At 39.5% G+C, this 27,188-nt stretch overlaps 1 protein-coding gene across 7 annotated transcripts in view; it reads right to left on the reverse strand.

The window, feature by feature from the left end:
- ACSM3 (acyl-CoA synthetase medium chain family member 3) overlaps window positions 1-27,188 on the reverse strand; it is a 33,208-nt gene that overhangs the window by 3,050 nt on the left and 2,970 nt on the right. For 3 of the 7 annotated variants that reach the window (XM_058286309.2, XM_058286308.2, XM_071211289.1), the window contains 11 exons: window positions 24,527-24,796; window positions 23,588-23,798; window positions 17,827-18,034; window positions 15,153-15,296; window positions 14,878-15,034; window positions 14,519-14,598; window positions 12,473-12,596; window positions 11,467-11,547; window positions 9,283-9,384; window positions 7,745-7,872; window positions 7,280-7,379 (listed from right to left, as the gene is read on the reverse strand). In XM_058286309.2, the coding sequence (XP_058142292.1) occupies window positions 7,280-7,379; window positions 7,745-7,872; window positions 9,283-9,384; window positions 11,467-11,547; window positions 12,473-12,596; window positions 14,519-14,598; window positions 14,878-15,034; window positions 15,153-15,296; window positions 17,827-18,034; window positions 23,588-23,798; window positions 24,527-24,727 (1,536 nt within the window). In that variant the 5' untranslated portion in view covers window positions 24,728-24,796. The remainder of the gene's footprint in view (window positions 1-7,279; window positions 7,380-7,744; window positions 7,873-9,282; window positions 9,385-11,466; window positions 11,548-12,472; window positions 12,597-14,518; window positions 14,599-14,877; window positions 15,035-15,152; window positions 15,297-17,826; window positions 18,035-23,587; window positions 23,799-24,526; window positions 24,797-27,188) is intronic. The other 4 variants (XM_058286310.2, XM_058286311.2, XM_071211291.1 and 1 more) reach the window with 4 other exon arrangements.

The raw sequence follows: 27,188 nt of genomic DNA on the forward strand, positions 1-27,188 counted from the left end.
GTTAAATGAGCAAATATAGCTATAGGGGTTAGAATAATGCCTGGCACATAGTAAATCCTCAAAAAAATGTGAGCTATTAGTACTGCTAGTAGTAGAACTATAAGGAGTTTTTAACCTGGAATCTATGAGTTGGTGTCCAAAGTTTCTTTGAAATTCTATGTAGAGTTTTGCATTTTTTTTGAGATAAGTCTATGGTGGCCATCCAATATGGTAGTCATTAAAATTAAATAGAATTAAAAATTCTATTCCTTGGTTCCTCAGTCGCACTAGCCACATTTCAAGTGATCAGCTGCCATGTATGTCTATTGTATTGGACAGTACCAATATAGACCATTTCTGTTATTACAGAAAGGCCAACCCTGGTCTATGTTCTTCAAATTCTCAAATAGGTATGTGATTCAAAAAATGTTAAGAACCCAGTGATCTAGACAAATGATTTCTTAGCTCTTTATTTCACATTCCAATGTTAAAATAATATTTGTATATTATTATAAATAACATTTATAAATGTTATTTTCAGAAATAATTATCGATAACAAAAATCATCCATTCTTTTATCCCTAATGGAAATTTTGTCTTTTAAAGAGAGATTATAGAAAATCTACATTTTTTATAGATAAAGAATGTCATCACTGGCTGAAAAAAAATTTTTTTTTTCAGGTATCCAGGGCCAGGGATTGAACTTGGGACCTCATGTGGAAAGTCAGCAGTATTTAACCACCATGCCACATCAGCTTCCCTGAGTTAGTTTTTTCATATGTTTTACTTGTTTGTTTTTGTTTTTTCAGGAAGCACTGGGATCCGAACCCAGGACCTCCCATATGGGAGGTGGGCATTCAACTGCTTGAGCCACATCTGCTCCCTGAAAACAAATTTTTAAAAAGCAAATACATGAAATTCCTATAAAATATTAAAATGTAAAAATCAGTTGAGGGTGCACAAAAATTATCAATACAGGAGTTAAGGAAATACTATTTTTTAACCCTATTTGCTTTTGGCAAATTTACTTAGAAAAAAATGCTAATGAAAACTGACCAAAGTAGTTACAATTAGCTAATCTTATTAGACATTTTAAAAACAAAAGCAATCTGCAGAATAAGCAACAGTGCAAAATGCACATAAAAAGTTGTAAGACTACAGTAGGTAGATAAAAATTATTATTTTGGATACTGTTCCAATGTCTTAATTTTATCTGATTTTAATAAATTCTTCTGGACTTACTACCCAAAGGCCTGGCAGGGATTGTCCTGGACAAAGACTAGACAGCCAGAATAGGCCTGCCAGAAAGAAAGGAGCTATCTGTGGTGTGAAGCACATGGAGACCCTGTGCATGGACACTTCATTTGGAACACCCACCCACACCTTTTGCCAGGAAATTCCATAGCCTACCAGTGTTGAAAAACTTGTCAACCTTTCCCCCTTCTCCACCTAATCCAAGCCATATACCAAGACCCCTTAACTCACTTGTAAATCTTTGCTATATCACACTGGGATATCTGGTGACTTTCCCAAGCCAACCCTGGTTCTAACAGCCCAGCTACCAACCTGTCTCAAGTACCTATCTGTGTGGATAAAACTGATGATGATTGACGCTAGGGGAGAGGTTCTGGAGGAACTGGGACTCGTGAAACCCTATCTGGAGTTCACTGAATCTGTTCCCTGCACTCATCTATCCAGAATATACCCTCTCATAGTAAATAGGGTTTTCATCTTAGCATCTTTGCAAATTACAAAACTCTAGCCTCTGGTCAATATCCGGAACAATGCCAGGCCATCCAGGATGACTTAGAATAATCTCATGTCACAGATCAGGAGAATCAGTCCTGGGAGAAGGTCCACATGTTCACATCTCCCATTTTGCCTTAAACTCGACCCATTCAACCTGCAGATTACCTACTCTGTAACTCTGCCCTGTACCCTATTGCCTCAATTCCTACACCTAGGATTTGAGCTTAGGAATTTGAATACAGGAATTTCTGGATTTGTATTGGCATCAGTAGCCCAACCCAAACCCTGGGGCCATATTGTAGACTTTCACAGGCCAAACTATCCTGTGGTCAGCTCCAGTAGGAGTAGGCTTTAAGGACTCCTGCCTTGTTTGTTGCTTATTTCCTGACTCCTCTACTTATCTACATGCCCAGCCTGTTTCTGGTTGACTCAGGTTCTGCCTCTGACCTTGCTCCCACTGCTGATATCTGATGCCAGCCTATACTCAGCTATATCAGGGACCATGCTGGTTTTTAGATATTCTGGGTAACAAGTTGATCCCATCTAGCCTGACCTCTGGCACCCTATCCTGATGTGAGCCTGGGTTGTTAGCAATCACACCATCTTTATATGGAAAGGATTCAAATTCATTCTAATATAAGTTTTTCCAGCAATATTCTATAGCAGTTCTTTCTGACTTGTATTGTATATTTCATAACTTTCTATCTGATTTGCATATTTAGTGAATGCATAATTTGAGTAATTTTGTTTCAGTGAACTGTTAAAAAGTACAGGTTGAACAACCAGCAAGATGGCAGCAAAGTAATGAGCACCTAGAGTCAGCTCGTGCTACAGGACAGTTAATAATCACCCAGAGCTATCTAAAGCACCTGTTAGGGGGCCCTAGGAGACCAGAAGAGCCTTTTGTAATATCCTTGAAGGAATGAAAGAAGACTGCCCATCTGCAGAGAAGATTCGTAAGTAGAAATCTCCACACCCCAGAGGCTGCTGTCCATCCTCCACTGGTGGTACAAGCCGCCTCGGGAGCTGTTCCCTGGCTGGAATTGGAAGCTCCACTTCCCAAAAATGGGAGAGGAAGAGACAGTTGGGCAACAACTTTAGCTACTGATTGGTAAATTTGGCAGGCTAAAGTATAATCCTAAAAGCAGCTAAAGTTTGAACCTGTCCAAGTCAGAAAGAGGCTGGGAGTCGCCATTTTAACTCTGCCATGGTAGTAGGGGAAGCAGATGGAATGAAAATCACAGTGCTGGTAGGGACTGCCTTCTTTCCAGATTCAATTGCAGCTCTAGCAGAAGCCTCAGACCCATCTCTGACAGGGAGGAAGCTGGGGGGACCTGTGCCAGCATCTCTGAGAAAATAAAGGCCAAGCTCTGGCGGCACAAGCCACTCTGGGAGCTGTTCTGTGGCTGTAATTGGAAGCTCCATTGTCTAAAATCAGGGAAGGGAGAGACTGTTGGCCACCAACTTCAGCTATTGATTAATAAATTCAACTAGTTAAAGTATAACCCTAAAAACAGCTAAAGTTTGAACCTGTCCAAGTCAGAAAGAGTCAGTAGCCGCCATTTTGACTCCACCCCTACCATGAGGGGAAGCCGGGCTGACTGAAAGTCACAGTGAAGGTAGGGACTGGTTTCTTTTACCCAGATTGGCCTGCAGCCCTAGCCTAGGCTTCAGCCCCACCTCTAGTAGGGAGGAAGCTGGTGAGCCCTACACCAGCCTCTCTGGGTAACTGCAGAAACATTTGACTGGCACTGAATAGCCAGAAATCTACCCAGGCAACTGAGGTCATTTTTTACCCACACAGCATAGATTACTACCCACACCTGCAGCTCTATCCCCATCCCAGGTAGGGGAGAAAGGGGCATTAAGCTTCATCAGTTTTTCTGGGCAACTACAGTCTAGTGTGGAGAAGTAGGAGCCTGTGACCACCCCCACCCAAGAGGAAAATTCCACAGCCCCCTAACTGCATATATCTCGCTTCTGTAACAAGCTTGCTCGACTGTAAAACCTTATCTCAAGGCCTCCTCCTGTAGAAAGTCTCATCAGCCCCTGCCAAAAGACCAACCTGACCTAGACCCTTGTAAATAACAAGAACTCCCCGACCGCTTGTCTCCCCTGATAGAATTCCCAGCGCTTGACTGACCACAAACACCTGCTTCTGTACGTGCTTGCTTGCTGAGCTATTGCCCGCCCCCGAACCTAAAAGCCTATATAAGCAAACTCTCCCCCCCCCCCCCCCCCCCCCCCCCCGAGACCTGGGGCTGCTCTCTCCTTTGTGTAGGATGAGGCAGTCGTGGCATGGCTAATAAAACTCTCAATTGGAACTTTATTCAGAGTCTGAGTCTGGTTGATATCGCTGGTTTATAATACTAGGCCTGCACAACTTGGATTATTAAACACAGCTGTGGCTCCGTCCCTACCCCTGGCAAAGGAGAAAGTTGGGAGAAGCTTCATCTGTCCCAGGAACCTCCACAGCCTGCAGCTGCAACTACATCCTTGGCTCCTACTGCACAAACAGCAAGAGAGAAAGGGCAAGAAAGCCCTAAACTAAAGAGAGAAACTGTACCCAGAATAAATACATCTAGTAAGCAAGATACCAAGACACCAATAAAAAATTACAAACCACACCAAGAAGCAGAAAGCTATGGCACAGTTAAAGGAACAAGATGAGCCTCCAGATGACATAAAGGAGTTGAGACAACTAATCATAGATGTTCAAACAAATCTCCTTATAAATTCAAGGAGATGGCTAAAGAGATTACGAAGACATGAGATAAGCACAAAGAAGAACTTGAAAGCATGCATAGAAAAATAGCAGATCTTACAAAATGAAAGGTGCAATAAATGAAATTTAAAATACACTGGTTTTGTGTGATTTATGTATCTTTTTAAAAAAAAGATAATGAAAAAAATTTTAAAGAAAAAATAAATGAAAATACACTGATCATATAATAGCAGATTTGAGGAGGCAGAAGAAAAAACCGGTGATCTTGAAGAAACGGCCTTTGAAAGTGAACATACAAAAGAACAGATGAAGAAAAAAATGGAAAAATTTCTCAGGGAACTACATGACAGCAAGAGACATACAACATGCAATATGTGTCATGGGTGTTCCAGAAGGAGAAGAGAAGGGAAAAAGGGCAGAAAGAATATTTAAAGAGATAGTAGTAGAAAAGTTCCCAACCCTATTGAAGGGCATAGATATCCATTCCAAGAAGTACAACATACTCCCATCTGAATAAATCTGAATAGATCAACTCCAAGACACATACTAATCAGAATGTCAAATGCCAAAGGCAAGGAATTCTGAGAGCAGCAAGAGAAAAGCAATGCATAACATATAAGGGATATCCAGTAAGATTAAGTGCTGATTTCTCATGGAGGCAAGAAGACAGTGTTATGATACATTTAAGATACTATGAGAGAAAAACTTCCAGCAAAGTAGTTTTTTAAAAATGAGGGTGAGTGTAGAATATTCAGATATACAGAAACTGAGAGAGTTTGTTACCAAGAGACCAATTTTGTAGGAAATACTAAAGGGTGTGCTACAGTCTGGAAAGAAAAGACAGGAGAGAGAGGCTTGAAAGAATCCAGAAAATAAGACTATATCAATAAAAGTCACTCAAAGTGTGAAAAGAGTGGTGAGAATAAAAATATGACAACAAATAGAAAAGTAACGGCAAAAAAGAAAAATATGACAGATAAAACTCAAATATTCAGGAATATACTTCACAAATGATGTAAAGCACTTGTATTCAGAAAACTATGACTCATTGTTAAAAGAAATTTTAAAAGACCTATATAATTGGAAGAACATTTCATGCTCACAGATTGGAAGACTAAATATCATTAAGATGTCAATTCTACTCAAATTTATATACAAATTCAATGCAATCCCAATAAAAATTTCACCAGCATTTTTTAAATAAATGGAAAACATGATTATCAATTTTATTTGGAAGGATAAGGTGTCCTGAATAGCCAGACACATCTTAAAAAGGAAAAGCAAAGTTGGAGGACTCTCACTTCTGGACTTTAAATCATATTATCTAGCTACAGTGGTAAAAATCAACATGGTACTGGCATAAAGACAGACACACAGATCAATGGAACTGAACTGGTTCAGAAACATACTCTCACATCTATGGTCAAGAGATTTTGACAAGCCTCTCAAACACACCCAGCTTGGGCAGAACAGTCCATTCTACAAATGGTGCTGAGAGAACTGAATATCCATAGACAAAAAGAAAGAAAAATGACCCCTATCTCACACCTTATACAAAAATTAACTCAGAATGGATCAAAAATCTAAATATAAACCCAAGAACAAGAAAGCTTCTAGAAGAAAATGTAGGAAAATATCTTTAAAACCTGGTGGATTCTTAAAGGAGATAAGAGGAAGACTGAGATGACTACTGATGTTTAATGTATGTAGAAGTCTTGATTAACTTTACTGTAAAAGGACGGAAATGTAGAGTTGATGGTAACACATTATAGTGAGTAACAGCTAGTTTATAAATGGGAATGTGGCTGAAAAGGGTAGTCTAGGGATATAAATGCCAACTGAAAGAAAGCTACAGAATAATCTAGGGACTGACTAACACAGTAAGCCCAGAGGCAGATGAGAATTGTGGTTGGCGGCACAGATGCAAGAGTGTCCTTTGTGAGCTAGAGCAGATATACATCACTATTGCAGGGCGGTGTGAATGTGGAGCAGCATGGGAAAAATACAACTGAAGTGACCTATAGACTGTGGTTAACAATGATAATGTAATATTCATGCATCTATGTCAAAGATGTACTGCATTGATAAAGGGGGAGTATGGAAAAAGTGTGCCAAATGTATGCTATGGCTGGTAATAATCTGATGATATTATCTCAATCTATAACAAATGTGCCATTACAGTGTGGTGTGTTGATAGAGGGGTGTTGTATAGGTATAAGTTTACGTCTGTCATAAAAATATATTAAAAAAATAATAGGGTGGGTTGGGTGAAAAATACATCAAATGTAAGATAAGGGCTATAGTTAGTAATAAGATTTTGACAACATTCTTTCATAATTTATAACAAATGTCTCACAACTATGCAAGGTGGTGGTAGTGGGCTGATGTATGGGAGTCCTGTATGATGTTATGCATGTTTGCTTTGTAAGTTCACAGCTTTTACTATACACTTATTGTTTATGTATGTTCATGTATAAGTGATATAGTAGCAGTAATAGTACTAGTAGTACTAATAATAATAGGCCGGATTGGGGAGAAAATATACCAATTGTAAGATACTTTGGTTAGTAGTAATAGTTTGAGGATGCTCTTTAATCATTAGTTAAAAATGTTTCACAACAATGCAAGGTATTGGTGGTAGGGTGAGATGAGGTATGAGAGCCCTGTTTGATGTTATATATGTTTGTTTTATAGTTCCCAGCTATTACTATACACTTATTGTTTATGTATGTTTATGTATGAGTGATATATTTCAATAATCTTTTTTTAAAAGTACAGGTTGGATTGCCAACAGATTATAACATTGAGATGAATGAATTCTTTTACCTCTCCTCTGATAGAGTCTGGGCTGCTGACAACAGCTGACTCTGCAACTGCAGGATGCTCATTCAGAACATTTTCTACCTCAAATGGTCCAATTCGGTAACTGAGAAATAAAGCATATGGCAGGTTAGGAAGTGGCCATGGCTCAGTCGATTGGGCTCCTGTCTACCATATGGGAGGCCCTGGGTTCACTTCCCAGGGCCTCCTTGTGAAGGCAAGCTGGCCCACGCCCATGGAGAGCTGGTGCAGCAAGATGATGCAACAAAGGGAGACAAGCTGACACAGAAGAATGCACAGCGAATGGACACAGAGAGCAGACAGCAAGCAAGCCACAAAGGGGGGTGGGAATAAACAAACAAATAAATAAATAGCATATGGCAGGAATTTATAAAGGTGGGCAGCAGATTTACTCCAGATTACTGATGATCAGTTAACATCGACATGTGCACAGATGAAAAGGAAAATTACCCAGAGGATAATATGATATCATCTGATCTTGCAACGAACCAGAAATACCCATCTTCATCCATATACCCCCTGTCCCCAGTGATATAGAAATTGCCTCGCAGAGTTGAAGCTGTTTTTGAAGGATTATCCTGTGAAACGAATAGAATTTTGTTAATATTAATGTGGATGTGACCTTTCAGTTGGATTTTTAAATGCTCAAGGAAAAAGAGAAGTCTGGCTTCCTTTAAGAAGCCTCTAGCAACAAAATAGAATGAAGAGGAGCCTGAGTGTGAAGTAGGGATGAAATTCCAGCATGGAGCTAGCCCAACATAAGAGAGGTAAACTACATCTACAAAGATTAGACATGCCTCCAACTTGAGAATTTTCTTAGATGGATGGCAAATTAATATTGCAGGAGCTCAGAGCTCAGAGGAATAGGTTCAGTAAGTCTTTTGTTAATGGGTTAATATTTAATTCTGGTAGGAAGAGAGGGAAGTGAAAACTCAGAGTTAAAAGAGCACCAACACCTAATAATTCTGTTGAGCAGACAGGTTTTTTGTTTTTGTTTTGTTTTACACAAAAGCAGAGCATTGGTTTTGTAATTGACATAAGAAAAAGTGAATGAAATATTAGATTATGTGAAGTTTACTGACAAGTAGAATCTGAACATTATATTATGTTGGTAGAAAGTTCACTCTAATTTGTATTCTGTCATTAGAGATGAAAATATGGTTAGAGATGTGATTAAAATATGTGATTAGAGATGAAAATAAGTTTTGAAGGCCTCTAGTAAAAGGGCCTTAATCTCTCTGCCCCATTCCCTATCACACTATTCCCATGACAGGAGATCACTAATCAGATTTCAGGATACTGACTGGCTGGTTTTATTGTGGAGAGGGTCAATGAATGTTACGAGAGCTGTCTTCTTGCTAGGGCTCCCTTCCTCTTGCCTTCATGGGCCTGGAACAGTGATCTAGTCTAGGGAGGTCAGCTTGCTCTTCTCTATCAAGTATTCAGGTGCTTCTTTAGTTTCCTATCTTTCCTGACAGGAGCATAGTTTTGGTTCAAGGTTAGGGAAGAGAAGGGTTCTTTGCACTAGGGCTTCTAACAAAGGCTCAGCCAAATGAAATGCTTCTTTATTTTCCTTCTCCATAGACCATGGTGACTGTACATCCTGATTCATCTAGGACAGTACTGGTTTATTAATAATTATTAATAGCTCCCCTTCACTTTCAAAAGCAAATTTGGAGGACAAATTATATGGTTGCCTTATTGTGTACTTCTCTCTTTCAGGGATCTAGAATAGGATTTGGATATTTCTTGATCATCAAAACTCCACTTACAAAGTCTCTAGTCTAAGAGACATTCAAAGTACCAAGTGCTCATTAACATTTGTAGAGCATCCCCTCTGTGGTCTGTGAGGTTACAATTCAGGACAATGTATCTCTCAAGAAAGAACCAAGGTCTATCCAGGGTGTATTTTGTGGCAAAGATATATAGCTCCCAATTACTTTTGAGAAATAAAAAGAAAATAAGAGATTATTTAATAAGTCTCTTACCACATAACCAGTAAAAAGGCCAAATGGTCGGTTAGGTAGAACTTGAATGCCAATATCCCCTTCTTGTCCAGGAGGTAGAACATTGCCATTTAAATCTAAAATCTAAGATAAAACAAAAAAAGTTTAAGAGAGTTTTTATTTAATGCCACATCTCTTAAGTCTTTGCTTTTTTATTTTTACTTTACTTAAATCTTTACTTTCTTTGTCATTTAAGAACACAGACTTCAAAAAATTTCCAACTTACTCATCTCAGAGGTGCACTCAAGAAAAAGAGCTCCTGAATTAAACAGGGAAATGGGGTGCCTATTTTAATTGTCACCCACAGTCTTCTAAGAGATTGCAAGACTCTAAAATAGCTTAATTAAAGGATTCTTTATAAAAGGCAAATGAAAAATTAAAAGCTCATGAGAAACCTAGACTTGATGGTTCTAAACCCTTGACTGACTTCACTGCTTACAAAAAGCCAATGAAAAACTTAAGAAACGAGAAGCTGAGACAACCAAGGACTGTGGACAAACTGACTTGACTCTGACTGCATTCACCCCCTTCTATTTATCACCATTTGCCTAATTACCCTGAATTTACTAATCTTTCTCATTTACCCTTTTACTTGGAAGATAAGGACGAAAAGGAAAGTAGGCAGATGCCCTTTAAGATTAAACCCTTCACAGAACCTAGAGTTCTGACCACCATCACTTGTGGTCAGAGATGGAACTCAGAGGCATAATTATTCACAGGTAAATTTAGAATTCTTTTGGATGCTTAAGATCTAGGGTTATCAGACCTACATTAACTTTTACACATGTTGGTCTGAACCTCAGATGCTAAATCCTTGAAGGCAAAAGCTGAATGGACTGACCTGGAAAGGGAACTACAGTATCCTTCTTTTATTTATTTATTTATTTTTAAAGATTTTTTTAAAAATTTCTCTCCCCTTCCCACCCCCAACCCCCCCCCCCCCCCATTGTCTGCTCTCTTTTGCTGCGTGTTCTTCTTTGTCTGCTTCTGTTATTGTCAGTGGCACAGGACTATGTGTTTCTTTTTGTTGTGTCATCTTGTGTCAGCTCTCCGTGTGTGCAGCGCCATTCCTGGGCAGGCTGCACTTTCTTGCACGCTGGGCAGCTCTCCCTATGGGGCATACTACTTGCGTGTGGGGCTCCCCTACACGGGGACTCCCCTGCATAGCACGGCACTCCTTGTGCGCACTACCGTGGGCCAGCTCCATACAGGTCAAGGAGGCCCGGGGTTTGAACTGTGGACGTCCCAGGTGGTAAATGGATGCCCTATCCACTGGGCCAAGTCTGCTTCCCAGGTTCCTTCTTTCCACAGTAAATTTTTTTTTAAAGATTTATTTTATTTATTTATTTCTATCCCATTCCCCACCCCAGTTGTCTGTTCTCTGTGTCTATTTGTTGCATCTTTTTCTTTGTCCGCTTTCGTTGTTGTCAGCAACATGCGAATCTGTGTTTCTTTTTGTTGCATCATCTTGCTGTGTCAGCTCTGTGTGTGTGCAGCATCATTCCTGGGCAGGCTGCACTTTCTTTCACACTGGGCGGCTCTCCTTACGGGGTGCACTCATTGCACGTGGGGCTCCCCTACACGCGGGACACCCCTGTGTGGCACAGCACTCCTTGCGGGTATCACCACTGCGCATGGGTCAGCTCCACAGGGGTCAAGGAGGCCTGGGGTTTGAACCGTGGACCTCCCATGTTTCCACAATAAATTTGAGGGTCAAATAGGCTCAAGACATAGAGCAAAGCTTCCATTATATTACACATTAGGGCAAAGACCATCTTAAAAGTCTCCATAAAAACTGATGGAAAGTTTTGGCCCTCATATTAAGCAATTAACCTCAACTTGTCCCACATGCCAAGAACAAAATTCTGATAAAAAATATGAGTAGCGCAAAGACAGAAAGCCAGGTCTTTTATATAAACTAGTGAGTTATGCATTTCTTTTTTCTGTTTCTGTGCTTTTATATACGATTCATAGCTAAAAAATAAAAATTGAAGCTATAAGCTTTCTATTTGTGCCTGTCTATATGTTTGATGTGTATCTTCCTATCTCTGGATGGTATTGCCAGATGAACACATAAAATTTAACTTGAAAAACAAGGAGTGGGGTGGAGGAGCAGGTGACATACGGATTGGGTTGTTAGATATTTTCCTGGAAGGTAATGCAAACCTGAACATCAAAAGCAGGAGAAGGCTTTCCCATTGAACCAGGCTTAATTTTCATTCCTTTAAAATTTCCACAGATTAACACCTAGTTAAGGTGAAGAAGGAAGAGTAAGTTAACATTATGAGTAACTTAAAATTCATTCATTTTTCCACCATGCCAGTATTCAATAAATTTATTGAGTGCTTACTATGAACCAGCCTCAAAACAAAACAAAGTCTCTGCTCTCATGGAATATAGAGAGACACTTAAGAAATATGCATAATATAAGTTATAACTTTTAATGAAGTTATAATTACTAAAATATCTATATTATAAAATGAATATACTAACATTGTGTTCATATTAACATGACACTGATTCTATTTAATAACTTTCTCAATTTGTCAATTTTTGTTTTGATTTTATTTGGGGTATTTTAATTTTTGTCCAGGTAATACATTCTAACAGTTTATAGATTGAGGCATTCTAAAAACACACACTGAAGTTTCTTTCAGAGTAACCTCATTTGCTTATGGTCTCACCTCAATTCTTACATATTACTTTTATTATTTTTTCATTAATTTCTTCTGGAATTTTTTCTTAGTCTTAATTATTTCTATAAGTTCTTTAGAGAATACTTCTTCGAGTATGCTTACCAAGTATTTATGCAGCAAACTCTTGCTATTTCAAGTAGCAAGGAATTCAGCATTTTCTCTTTTGAGGCATCACCAAGTTCCCTACTACATAAGGGGAACTGCCTCTTTCTTTAGATCTACTATTTTTTTCATTTGAGAAGTATTGTAATAGTCTCACCCTGATAGTTATAGAATGGCTGTTTGCATAACAACTGTATCTGTTAAAGAACATTTTTGCAACTCACTTCTCTAAAGCTTTTTTTTTTAACCATTCTGCTAACTACTCCACTCTTCCCCTAGCCCTCAAGCAATCATAAGGATATAGTAGATGCTTTGGTTTTTATTCATCCAACTAAAAAGAATCCAGCCCTATCTTTGCAGTGAGGTTGGTATACCGTCTCCGTCTGGCCATATCCTTCGTAGATATCCAGGCCCATCTTGTTTCTCCATTGCTCAGTCACTTCAGGATTGATTGGTTCCCCAGCCGTCACACAGTGATTTAAGCTTTCGAACTTATAGCTTCTCAGAAAACAGATATTGATTTAGGTTTAGGAAGAAAAATGAGGAGAAATGGAAATTAGGATTTTTTCTTTTATTTGCCATAAAGAAAAGTGATTGCCACCATAAAGGTCTTAACTTAGGGAAGGTAATTAGTGATTAAAAGTTCACCAATTATGTAGCTAAATTGACTGTGGTATACTTAGATAATTACATACTATATAGTTATAAAAAAAGAGTAAGGAAGATCCTGGACCATGCTGTCCAATAGAACTTTCTGTTGTGATAGAAATATTCTTTAATCTGCATTATCCACTACAATATACGTGAGCTCTGTGTGGCTATTGAGCAGTTAAAATATGGTTAGTATGACTAACTGAATTTTTTATTTAGTTAAAATTTGAGGGAAGTGGATGTGGTTCAGGTGATTGGGCTTCCGCCTACCACATGGGAAGTTCCGGGTTCAGTTCCCGGTGCCTCCTGGAGAAGGCGATCTGGTGCGAAGGGCAGGTGCAGCAAGCTGATGCAGCAAGATGACACAACAAAAGGACACTAAGCGAAAAGACAATGAAAGTAGGGAGCTGATGTGGCTCAGGCCATTGGGCACCACTCTCCCACATGGGAGGTCTCAGGTTCAGTTCCCAGTGTCTCCTAGAGAGAAGAAGAGCACACACAGAAAGCACACAGAGTGGACAGGAGAGTGGACAGCAACCACAAATGAGGGAGGGAGATAAATAAATAACAAATCTTTAAAAAATAAAAATTTGAATAACCACATGTAACTAGTGGCTACCATATTGGACATCAAATTTCCAAGAGGTATTGTTAGGGGGAAAAGCAAGGTGCAGAGCTATGTGCATAGTATACCACCTTTTACATTTATAAAAGAAAGGTGGAGAACATATGCATACTGGCTTGCACATACATATCAAGGAGGATACCCGAGAAACTGGAAACATTGGCCGCCTCCATGGAGGAAGACAACTGGGTGACTGGGGACAAGAGTTGGAGGGCGACTTTTCATTACATACTCTTATGTACCTATTTAATTTTGTCATATGAATGTGTGCTCCTATTCAGAAAGTAAATACAAATTTTAAATGTTTATCAATCCACCCTTTCTAATGGAATCAGTAATAGAGTAAAAGACATTCATCTATTTTTCTATTTGCCGGGATATTGTTCAAATTGAGCGTAACTTCTCCATATTCTCAGCTCAGGTAACAGCTGTCACCCAAAAGATTAAACACCTTCATACCCATAATCTCTATATGGTTGAATACTTTCTTTATTTTCTTTGCTTGGGGGAGCCCACTCTGGACACAGTAATAATCATTTAAAGAATATAAGAAAAAAAAGGAAGAAAGCAGATGTGGCTCAAGTGATAAGGCCTCCATCTACCATATAGGAGGTCCCAGGTTCAATCCCTGGGACCTCCTGGTGAAAAAGAAGAAGAAAAAGTGTGTCTGTATGGTGAGCCAGTGCCCATGTGGCACCCCACCAAGTGCCTACACACGTGGTGAGCCAGTGCCATCACACAGCAAGATGATGATGCAACAAAAAGAGAGATGAAGGGGAGAGTCAAAGTGAAGCACAGCAGAGACCAGGAACGGAGTGGTGCAATTGACGGGGAACCTCTCTCCACATCAGAGGTCCGCAGAATCACATCCCTCTGAATCTTAGAGGAGAAAGATGAGAAGACAAAATAGATACAGAAGATCACACAGCGAATGGACACAGGCAGCAAAAACAGTAGGGTGGGGACAGGGAAGGGGGAAGGGGAAAAATAAATAAATCTTTAAAAAAAGAAAAAGAAAAAGGAGGAAGACAAAGTGAAATCCTATATCTACTTGTCTGCAGCTGTTTTTAGGCAGAAAGCTCTTTTATAGCTTTTTTTCCTTCCTCCCCCCTCTACTAATTGGCCACTTATCAATATTTCTTACCCAGTCATATCTTTCTGTAGAAGCATTCGGTATGCAGTTGGAGCTGAACAGAAGACTGTGATGGGGAACCTTGAGAGCGTCTGCAATTTAGAGGTAAACTCTTGAAATTACTGCAATTTTAGTAAGTACTTAAATGTTTGTGGTAGGCATAGCACAATCTAGCATTGTTTCTCATTTTAATGTAAATGCATTCACACCTTTTCTTTGTACATCTTTTCAGACTTACTAACTTTTTGGATGTGAAATAGCTTAAATCATATTGCCTACCCTCATCTCTCTGCAAGTTACTTTATTTACCAGTTCTGCCAGTGATACTGCTAATGCATTTCTAAATGTTGGCATCTTGTGCTCTGCCTTACTTGCAAGATGGAAGTTGGCTCAAAACGTGGCAAATAATGTACAAATACACATGCTCCCTGGGTCCATGGAGAAAAAACACTACTCCATGCAGTCTTTGCCCAACCTGTGTCTGAGGTATTCCACATTATATCTGAGGGTGTCAAATCCAGCCAGCACCTGGGAAAACAAAGAATAGTCCCAATGTATACAGGGAGAGAAAAAAAATGAGAAAGTCCAGTAAATGATCGTCACCTTTGCAGTTTGGACACTTCAAGCTGCAATGTTGTAGAAGTACCTTCCATTTATAGATAATCCTAAACCGTAACTGCTGTGACTATGCTCAGTCATTTTAGGAGATCCACTTGTACCACTGGTAAAGTAAATGGCCATCATCTCATTGTGTTTTGTCTTCACACAGGTGTGGTTATCACTGGCATGTCTACAAAGGGAAACTACAATGATTCTATACATACAACACAATGTCATGGACTGTTACCACTAGGCAGGATGTGAGAAACCATCTCTTCTGAACTTGCCATCTCATGGAGCAAGCCCCAGTGACTTAGGTTGAATTCCAAGTTAAAAGCCCTCTCTACATCTTTTTGGTGCTTTCTGGAATCAAACTAAACTTTGCCATCAATAGTCCAAAAGCCAATTTTATAGTATTTTACTGCCTGATGTAGAAGAATTGAAGCATTTCAAAACCTCAAGAGTTCTATATCTCCAATAGAATGAGGATTCTATAACCTTGTAACAATGGATTTGTGAAAAACTGCTCCTTCCCCTATACAGTATCCTTAAGATAATTTAAAATGTGATTTTGTTTTTTTTTTTTTAAAGAAAAATAAACATGTTCATAGAAGTCATGGTTAATGGTATAAATTGAAGGTCAGCAAATTATAGCCCATGGGCCAAATTCAACCTGTGCCTCCTGTTTCTGAAAATGAAGTTTTATTGGAATATAGACATGCCCATTCATTTACATATTGACTATGACTGTTTTTGTACTATGATAGCAGAGTTGAGTAATTGCCAGAGAGACCATTTGGTTTACAAAGTCTAAAATATTTACTACCTGACACTTTGTAAAAAACACTTACTGACCCCTGAAAAGATGGTTTCTCTGTTTTCCACAAGAGAGTCTATAGAGTTCTTGATATAGAAAACTATAAGACTGAAAATGGTCTAAGTATCCATTCAGGGGGGGAAGGACCCCTTTTAAAAAGACATAAAATATTTTAATTTCACAAGATAATTGTGCTTCTCTAGAAGTCACCCATTAAGGCAGCTGAGAGGAGGTAAACTCTGCACATATACACATCAAATGTCTAAGCAACATACAGATTTATTTGGGAATATTGGGCTAAAAATGAATGAATCAGAAACATCCAAGTCATGGAAAATATGGAGAAGCTGCTTTCACAACCTAACAAAGATAGGCTGAGTGTTTAGTCTATGATCCTATAATTATCTTCCTTAAAAAGATTTGGTACCTATAGCTGTGTACCTATCATGTCTATCAGAGATATGGTTGCCCTCAAAACCCAAGACAGAGTTATCATACCTGCCTCTTACTATGAGAGGCAGTAAGTACAGAAAGTAAGAGAGTGCTCAGAAGCTATACTATCTGGGTTTGAACCCAGCTCTGCCAGATTCTAGCATTTGACACTTTTCATCTGTATATAGTAGCTACTCCCTAGGCGTTGAGAGATTTGAATGAGTTAGTATACCTAAAATGCTTGGAACAATGTCTGGCACATAACTAGTGTCATATAAATCTTAGCTATTATTGCAATTATAACATTTAATTTTATTAAAATAGTACTTGGCCTTTGGTAAGAACTCAATAAATGTTAGCTATTTTAGAGGAGGTAGGGACAAGTCCATAGTTTAAAGCAGTCTCTCAAACCTTTCAGTAAAGATAGGAAGCTCATTCTAGAGAGGGAATTTGCTAGCAACGTAATGCTAAGATATTAAAGCCAGTAGCTAACAAGAGTTCCATTTGACCCTAGCAGCACCACCATAGCCAGGCTTTAACATGAGTGCAATTCAGTTTTATCATTGTAACCATTAATGTTAAGTGTTCTTCTTATAATCTGATAGAAGTGTTGCTGCTGCCCAGGGAATGATACAGCCTACAAAAGGGCTGAGTGTGATGAACTTCTGAGTTGCAATCTTCTTTGGGGATTGCCTTGGCCAAGGAGAGTTGCCTTGTCAAAGGTTGTGCCTCCTTCTAAGGACAGCCTACATCTTCATCAACATGGATTTATAAAGGCCCAGACCTTTTACTTTGACTGGGGATAGTTTGGACGGGCTATGCAAGCTCCAGAGGTCACATTTTGGGGTTGGCTGAGGGCTTCGATGGAAATGCATCAAAGATAAATTTCTTCCTCTGCCCAGTCTCACAACTGTTCCTTTACAGCTGTTGATCCCAAAAGAATGCTTTATTAAATTGACACAATAATCTCAGTGTCAAAACAAACTGGGTCTGTTTCCTGGGGATCCCAACCTATGAAAAATATTCCAAGCTCCTCCTTGCCCCAGAGTCTTGTACTATCAGCACAGCACTAATCATAAACTGTTGCCTTTGCCTATTGTCTTTTTAATATACATACTTTTATTAGAGAAGTTTTGTGCTTACAGAACAATCATGCATAATGTGCAGAATACCGATCCATCACCCCTCCACCAACACCTTGCATTGTTGTGGAACATTTGTTACAGATTATGAAAGAACATCATCAGACTATCACCACTAACTATGGTCTATAGCTTATATTTGGTATAATTTTTTCTGTAAACCTTCTGTTATAACACCATGTATTAGTATTATACATTTGTTATAGTTCATGAGAGAACTTTGTATTTGTTTTAATTGAAATTTTTTGACCATTAGTGAGCTGACCAAATTTTTTCATTGTTGACTTTCTTTTGGGGGAAGCTGTTCTCCAACAATTATGGCTACTTACTTCATCATCTCTTTGAGGTTCCCCCATCCTTCTCTGGGGGTTTGAGACACAATTAACTTGGAGTGCAAATTTTCACATTTAGATGCAATAGCGTCTACTGCTGGGGCTAAAACTTCATTGGTAATAATGCACTTTGCTTTTGAAGTTTGAAGTCTGTAGAGAATGTCTTTCTGGGTCAGTTGAGTGGTTCCTGAAATGAAAACAGTCCCTAAAAGAGCAGAAAAAGAAAGAATGTCTAGAAGGAAAAGTTTCCTTCATCATGTTTGTTAGGGTAGTATATATAGTTCATGTACATTCTGTATTTCTCAGAAAGAATTAATTAATTTGCCAGGCACAGTTATCTGTCTTCCTTTTATTATCCTGCTTTTGACTTTCAAGGGATCTCAAATTCCTGACCCTTTTGATCTATACAGTTAAATTCAGGATAACTATCATCTATTTGAAGACCATTCATAACATTGAGCTTGAAGGGGGTTTTGACTGAAGAATAATAGTGCCAATATTTACAAAGCATCAGGCTATTCTAAGTGTGTAATGTGTTTTAACTCATTTAATTGCCAGCAAAGAAACCCAAACAAAACCACAAAGCTATGACTAACTTAACAAGATCATCTAAGTAGCATCATCTAAGAACCAAACCCTGCAGCTTACTGTCAGAACCTATACACTTAATCACTTCAGTATACTGCTTCTCAAAATGTACATGATTGTTTCATGTTCCTTTCCAAAGGGAAGTATTCAGGTGTGCATCTTTTCTGTTGTTCTGTTCCTGCTTCTGGATTTTGTACTATTAGGTATAATGTAATGGTTAAAAATGTGCGCTAGAGCCAGATGATTTTATACCTGGGTGGCCTTGGACAAGCCACTTCACCTTCATCAGCTCAGCTTCTGCAGTTATAAAATGGGGATTATAATAATATTACACCCTTTATAGAATTATCTCGGGATTAAATGTGTTAATATATGTAAAGAGCTTAGAATAGCACTTGGTCAATTTTAGCTATTATTTTCTCAAAGGATAAATGGACTTAAAAGCACACATATATATGTGTGTGTGTGTATATATGTATATATATACACATTTTTGTGTATATATATGTATTTTGTGTATATATATATGTTTTTGTGTGTGTGTGTATATATATATGTATATATATATACACATTTTTTAAAAAATCCTAGGCCCCCAACTCTTAAGTCCTAGACTCTCAGAAAGAGGCAGAAGGTGTTAGCTTGAATTTTTTCACGATGATTTTCACTCTTCTCAGATGACTCAGCAGGCAAGGAAGATTAAAGAACACATGGCTGGCCATTCCTGGATTCTTGACACTGGCTCATCTTTTCATTTTGGGAAAGGGCAAGCCTCTCTGGTAGAGCTCTTCAGGAAGTACACAACTGGGACCAGAACACAAGGCTCTTCAGAATAACTTCCCTTTCTAATCATGGCAATGCAACATTTTTTATGAGGCTTTAACTGACTTTATTCTTTAGAGATATTCTACCCAGGGATATGGAGTTAACTTACCTAACATTTCTACATCCTAAAGGCACTATCTAAAAACAAGCCCACCACCAACTTTTATCGTCCATAAAATGTGCTTTATTTAAACACATTACCTTTAGATATTTAATTCTTGCCAATACTTAATTCATACAATTTTTTTAGAAGAACATGTTAACAGTGATCAGTCTTACCAATCAAATCATCTTTCCCCCAGAATTAATCATCCCGGAAAAGACTGCATCATTTCTTGCCAGGGGGCAGACTGTTGCTTTCAATAAAAAGTAAATCTTCCAGGGAAGCGGACTTGGCCCAATGGATAGAGTATCTGCCTACCACATGGGAGGTCCGCGGTTCAAACCCTGGGCCTCCTTGACCTGTGTGGAGCTGGCCCATGTGCATTGCTGATGCGCACAAGGAGTGCTGTGCCATGCAGGGGTGTTCCCTGTGTGGGGGAGCCCCACGTTCAAGGAGTGCACCCTGTAAGGAGAGCCTCCCAGCGCGAAGGAAAGTGCAGCCTGCCCAGGAATGGCGCTTCACACACTAGAGCTGACACAACGACAAGATTATTCAACAAAAAGAAACACAGATTCCTGGTGCTGCTGATAAGGATAGAAGAAGTCACAGAAGCACACCCAGCAAATGGACACAGAGAACAGACACTTTGGGGGGGGGGCAGGAGGGAAATAAATAAATCTTTAAAAAAAAAAAAGTAAATCTTCCAGTATTGCTCTGGCACAATGTCCTAGTTGATTATGAATGGAATGGATTCATTCATTCATTCAGCAAATATTGAATGTGGAAGGTACTTTTCTAAGTGCTGTGGATGTAGTAGAGAACAAGTTGATCCTGCCTCATGGATCTTACATTCTAGTGGGGGAGACAGATAGTAGGCACATATCCAAGCTAGGTTAGTGAGATTTAAAATATTTTGAGTAGATTAGTGCTGTCCACCAAACTTCAGGCTAAACTTTGTCTTCTTGAGTAGGTTTGTTAACAGGGAAGGTAATAGCTAGAAGTGCTAGAGTCTTTTGGCCTTTGTGATAGTTATGTTTCTTCATGCAAATGAAGAAATTGGTAATATTTTATCAAGTTATCTCATAAACACAGTAATGAGAGATCTCTCAGAAGCTACAGAGTTCTCCTGTCCATATACTGATATAAACAGGTTTCTGACCTTTTAGGTGGGTGGCCAGATCTAGCAAAGTCCCCAAGGTTTTATTAACCTATAAGATCGCCAATAAGATAGTGATCACATTTCTTTAGCTCAGCAGTCCTCAAACTTTATACCTCAGAATCACTTGGAGAGATACGAAAACACAGAGTGCTGGGTCCCACCCCTAGAGTTTCTGATTCAGTAGATCTTGAGTTTGGTCCAAGAGTTTACATTTCTGACATATTGCTAGTCATGCTGAAGCTGCTGGTTTAGGGGCCACAGTTTGAGAACTACGGTTTAGCACTATCCCCCTGCAGTGCTGTGGGCCTTTCCTTTTCTGAAAGCTCATTAAAACTCATCCCAGTACTCTCCCACTTAGTGATGCCCTTTCAAACATTTGAAGGTTCCTCAAAATGTACCTTTTAATTATACAATTTTCTTTTTATTATGTATTGCAAAATATACCAGGGGGTCAACAAAGTATGTGCAATGTATATGTATAATTATTTTTTTAAAATATGAAAACAGGCATTATCGATTACCACCCAGTTTAAGGAACAGAATTTAAAAGTATATTTTAAGTCCCTGTGTCCCTTGCCCCAGTTAAATCCCCCTCTCCACCCCATACCACTCCAGAAAGCCATTATTCAGAATGTTGTGTTAACCAATTTTGCTTTTCTTTATCATTTATCACATATGTACATAACACTAGGTTACACATGAAAATGAAGTCCTTGCAAATATTTTATGCAATCCCTACCTAATTCTTAGGAAATCAAATAAGTATGAGCTCATTTCTAATTCAGTCATGAAGAATAGCATGATTAGTATATTAGATCTATCAATCATTGCCATCTCATTCTCCACTTAAGAGAATCTGCCTTCCTTCCTACTACCCTAGGAAGCATGTTTGTATCAGATTAGCTCAGCAAGAGACACTTAACCCAAGCTGTGTCAATCAGATTCTGCCTCAAATATTTAATCTAAGAGACAGAGTGGATTATGTCAGGAACAGAGATGCAAGGTCATATAAGATCAGGGCCTTAGGCATCTATGTGGCAAACCAGAGTCAAGCACCAGCACAAATGATGGGAAAGCAGAGAAAGTATGTCAACAAGAGAGAAGAGGAATGGGGAAACGGACTTGGCCCAGTGGTTAGGGCGTCCGTCTACCACATGGGAGGTCCACGGTTCAAACCCCGGGCCTCCTTGACCTGTGTGGAGCTGGCCCATGCGCAGTGCTGATGCATGCAAGGAGTGCCCTGCCACGCAGGAGTGCCCTGCCACGCAGGGGTGTCCCCCGTGTAGGGGAGCCCCTCACGCAAGGAGTGCTCCCCATAAGGAGAGCCGCCCAGCACGAAAGAAAGTGCAGCCTGCCCAGGAATGGCGCCGCCCCCACTTCCCGTGCAGCTGACGACAACAGAAGCAGACAAAGAAACAAGACGCAGCAAATAGACACAGAGAACAGACAACCGGGGGAGGGGGGGAATTAAATAAATAATAAATAAATCTTAAAAAAAAAAAAAAAAGAGAAGAGAGAGAAGGAACAGAAGCACAAGTAAGGCAGAGACAAGAGGTTCTATGGGTTCAGAGTGAAAGAAATAGAGAATGAAGCTGCCTGCTGAATAGCCTGTTCCCCTGCAGAGATGATTATCTCTGTACTTGTTTTATCTGTGAGATTCTCCAGTAGCCTTTCTTGACTTTCCTTTATTACTTTGACTAATATGAATGAGTTTCTGGTTCTAGCACTCAAATAGTCCTTTACTAAGACAGAGAGCTTAAGCAGCACTCATGAAAGCAATCATTTTATAAAAACAAAAAACAAAACAAAACTGTAAAAGTGAGATCTGTTATTCCAATATATAATTCAAAGGAAATTAGTATATTTATTCTCCTCAAATAGAGGCAAGGATTATAATAAATTAAGAATGGTTACTTAATATATTTTAGTTTGACAATAGGAATATTAATTAATTCAACAAATATCTTACTGAGCATTTCCCATGTATCAATGATTAAGGGTGCAGAGATGAATGTATCATAGTCTTTGCCTTTGAGAAGCTTGCAGAGTCTTATAGAGATGACAGACAGATGAGCAAATAGTACCCAGAAAACATAATCAACATAATACAAGTTAAAATAGAGGTATGTACATATTGTTTTGGTGAGTCCATAGAAGAAACCACCTGCATTAGGATATCAGGGTGGGGTTACTGGAGATGAAGACATTAGAACTGATACTTGAGAATTGAGAAGGAATTGTCTAAGTAATTAGGTGTGAAGGAAAGGTTTTTCAAGGAGAGGAAACTGTGGACAAAAGCCAGGAAATAGGAAAGATCATAAAACATATAGGCTTACAGGCTGGAGCCTGGAGCGTGAGAGTGGGGGAAATGAGAGCAATAAAGGGAATAAGGCTTGAACCTTCCTTGACACACAGAAAGAGGTTAACATGTTACCTGGTAGGCAAGGGGGAGTTATTAAATAATGCCAAGCAGTAAAATGAAAAGATAAAATGTGTGTTCTAGAAAAAATCCTGGCTATGGAGGATGAAGTGGTTGGGGTGGGGTGTGGACACACACGAGACCAGAATTAGGGAGCTTTCTGGGGAAAGCCAGTCAGGAGATGGTAAACATGTGGGGCAAGGCAATGGCAATGGAATTGGAGAAAAGAGGGAGCTTGGAGGGGTTAAGGGTATCAAATCCTTAAGATGTAAAACTGATTAGCAGGGAGGAGTTGCAGGTGGATGGAAATTAACCACGAAAGGAAATAAAGGCATAAAACAAGAACTGGGGAAAATGGGCACATAATAACCTCAATATTAGATGCTTTGAGTTTCAGGTGCCTGTTGGTCCTGTAAAAGGAGAAGTGCATCAATCAATTATTGATTGGCATTCACTTAACAAACCTATTTTGTTATGAAAAAACCCAATTCCTAGTTTCAGCCAAAAGATTCATCATGTCTCCAACATTTCTAAGGTTACTGATGATAATACTGGCCTGTTCACAATTCTTCAAATAATATCCAATAAATGTCTTACTTAGAAGTTTTGGAAACTCCCTCACCTAGCTTAGTTTACATATGATCAGGTTGTAAAGATTACTAACCTGTTCGCAGACAGGCCACATTTGCCAGCCACCACTCTGGGATCCTGGGCAGAATCGCAATTACTCGATCTCCCCTTTGCAAGGCACAGGCTTCTGTAAGTATATTAGCAAATTTCCTCGACAAAGATCCCAGTTCCTCAAAACTCCATTTCACCTCTTCTCCATTGCCATTTATCCACCAAAAGGCTGGATTAGAAGGCCTCATTCCAGCCTGACCAAAGACAAACCAGATGAATATAAAGTTATTGTGCAATTAAATTCGATCTCAACTCATTTAATGGAATATTTTCTTTGAAGAAAATTCACAGATCATTAGTTAGGACATATATGAAGGATTTAGAAATAACTCTGTTTTTTTTTCCCCCCAAATGTTTGGAGTCATATTATATCTTTTGGCTCCTATCATTTCTCATTTAGTTTTTCTAAATGAGAAAAGTTAGAATTCTTGCATCCCTTTATGTCTTTCTCAATGCTATATCTGTGCCTTATTTCCTACCATTTCTGATTCTAGGAACCACTTTTCACTCTATCACCTTTTTTTTGGAGGTACCAGGGATTGAACTCAGAACCTTGCACATGGGAAGCATGCGCTCAACCACTTGAGCTACATTCGCTCCCTACTCTGTCACATTTTTTTTTTAATCAACCTGGAATCATCCTTTTAATAATCCAGGGTCTTAGCCATTGTTAACATTCGCAACCTCTATAGACATTTAGGACCAGATAATTCTTGGGGGGAAAAGAGGGAATGGGCTGCCTTGTGCATTGTAGGATGTTTTGCAACATCCCTGATCTCTACCTTCTAGATGATTTTAGTACCACCCCTCTCAACCCAGTCATGACAAGGAAAATGTCTCCAGACACTGCCAAATGTCCCCGGGGGGCAAAATTCCTCCCTTTTGAGAATCAGATGTAGCCGGAGAGGCCACTCCTCTATACCTTTTCCTTCTTGGCCCATTGATCCAGGACATCGTTGGCAAAGTTGAAATACTCTGGGATCTCAAGTTTGAAGCCCTGCTTCATGGATTCATAGTTGGAGAAATTCTGAGGGGCCACGGTTCTATAATCTTTATGCAATGCTCTCAAAAAACAAGGAGTTGCCAGGCGCTGCAAACAGTTGGCACGAAGTAAAACCTCCATGGTTACAAGAGCTGGCAGCAGTCTTGTTGAATGTTCTGGCAATCAGGATTTCTACAGAAACCAAATCATCTGAAAACCAGCAAAAAATTGACACATATTGTTTAAGTCCTGATGGTAGCCATACTCCAAAGATAAGTATTAATAATAAAATTTAAAAAAAAAAAAAAACCAGGGAAGCAGACATGGCTCAACTGATAGATCATCTGCCTACCATATGGAGGGTCCAGGGTTCGATACCCAGGGCCTCCTGACCCATGTGGTAAGCTGGCCCATGTGCAGTGCTGCTGCATGCAAGGAGTGTCAAGCCACGCAGGGGCGCCCCCGTGTAGGGGTGCCCCATGTGCAAGGAGTGCACCCCGCTTGGAGAGCCACCCCCTGTGAAAAAAGTGCAGCCCGCCCAGGAGTGGTGCCACACACATGGAGAGCTGATGCAGCAAAATGATGCAACAAAAAAGAGACGCAGTTTCCCGGTGCCACTTGATAATGCAAGCAGATGCAAGATAATGCAAGAACACACAGTAAATGGACACAGAGAGCAGATAATGGGGGGAGGGGGGGAGAGGAAGGGGAGAGAAATAAATAAAATAAAATCTTAAAAAAAAACAACCCATATTTTGAGCACTTGCTAAGTTCCAAACACTGTGCTCAGTGGTTTACATTTTCTCATTACATCCAGAGTGACTCTGTGAAATGAATACTATTGTCATCTGTTTACAGACAGATAGAATGAAGTTCAATGAGGCTGGGGCTCCATAACTAGTAAGAAGCAGAGACTGAATTTGAACCCAGAACAACAGTCTGGTCTAGGCCATTCGCCTAACTATGACATGCTACTGCCTCCCATATGCATTTCTAAAGAAGTAAAGATCTGGGTCACCCAGTTAGTCTCATTGAAAGTAAAGAGCCTTTTTACCTTTCAAATGCAGATTTCAAAAGGAGTTCACAAATGTTGAAGATTTTCCCCAGTGAAAAATTCATAGATGGCACTGAGAATAGCCCAGGACCTAATTAGTGATGAAAGCGCTCTCAAAGATTTTCTGGTTTTCAGGTTGCAGTTCCCATGCTCCCAAAAGGAGACCATGCTATCTTCTAGTCCAGGCTTGGAGGAACTTGCTTAGACTGCATTTAGTGGACATGTAATAATAGGGTTTTAAACTTTAGGACTTTTGTGGGGAAGGTCCCCCTCAGGCAACCCAGCACTCCCTGCCTCAGAGGGAAACCATTTGATCACTATGCCATTTAGTTGGCTGAGGTCTCATTGAATGAAACTGTTAAAAATACAGCTCTAGGGATTATATTTGAGGTCCTCTTCTTTATACTTTCTGTAAAATTTCAAATTTCCTACAATGAAACATATTGCTCTCAGAATCATTAACTCATCATTTTAGACTACGGTTCTAGCTGTGTGGTATGCAAAGCAGGATGGCTATGTGAAAGCATGACTGTATTGATAAATTGCCAAAATAATAACTAATAATGGATGTCAGTCATAAGTTTTGCCCTAAGTGGACCAGATGTTTGGGCATCACATTGATGCACCCAACACATTGGGAGCCCTGGGAGATCACTTCAGTTGATTGCACATATGGCTGGTTGCATCTACAATCAACAAAGGAGCTTGCCCTCAGCATTAAAGGGAGAGTCCTCATCCAATCAGTTGTAGGCTTTAAAGCCAGAACTGAGGATTTCAGATGTTAAAAAAAAGAATTTCTGCTTCTTCAGTCACCTAGCTTCTCCTGGGGAATGAAACTTCACCTTTATTGAAAATTCCAGCTTGCACCTGCCCTATAGAATTTGGTCTTCCCAATTCCTATGGTTGTGTGAGCTGATTCCTATAATAAATCTCTTAATATTGGTATCTGTTTTTAGGATGTATCTGTAATTCCTGTTAGTTCTGTATCTTTGACTAACATTTACTCCCAGTCTCTCAGCTGCCCAGTTTAACCCCACTCCCAACACCCATGAAACAATTATTAATTCTATGTATCCCTTTGGCATTTCTTTATGTGCTTTCAAGCAAATATGATTATAGACTGTTATTTCTCCACCCCTTTTACAAAGTAAGTAGCCTAGAATACTCACGACTTTGTGGGTATTGTTTTTTTAAAAATATTTATGCATTTATTTATTTATTCTATTTTTAAAAATTTATCCCCCACCCTCCCCTAGATGGTTCTCTTGTCTGTCTGCTCATTGTTTGCTTGTCTTCTCCAGAAGACACTGGGAACTGAACCTGGGACCTCCCACATGGGAGCTGCATGCCCAATGGCCTGAGCCACATCCACTCTCCATGGGCTATGGCATCATTGTGGCAGGTGCAGCAGCATCTAGCTCATCTTCTTTAGGAGGCACCAGGACCTGAACCCATGACCTCCCATGTGGTAGGCAGGCACCCAACTGGTTGAGCCACATCTGCTTCCCTAATTTTTTTTTAACAATGTATTTCAGAAGTACAACATCT

This window comes from Dasypus novemcinctus, chromosome 23, assembly GCF_030445035.2.
Source record: "Dasypus novemcinctus isolate mDasNov1 chromosome 23, mDasNov1.1.hap2, whole genome shotgun sequence".
Taxonomy (NCBI): domain Eukaryota; kingdom Metazoa; phylum Chordata; class Mammalia; order Cingulata; family Dasypodidae; genus Dasypus; species Dasypus novemcinctus.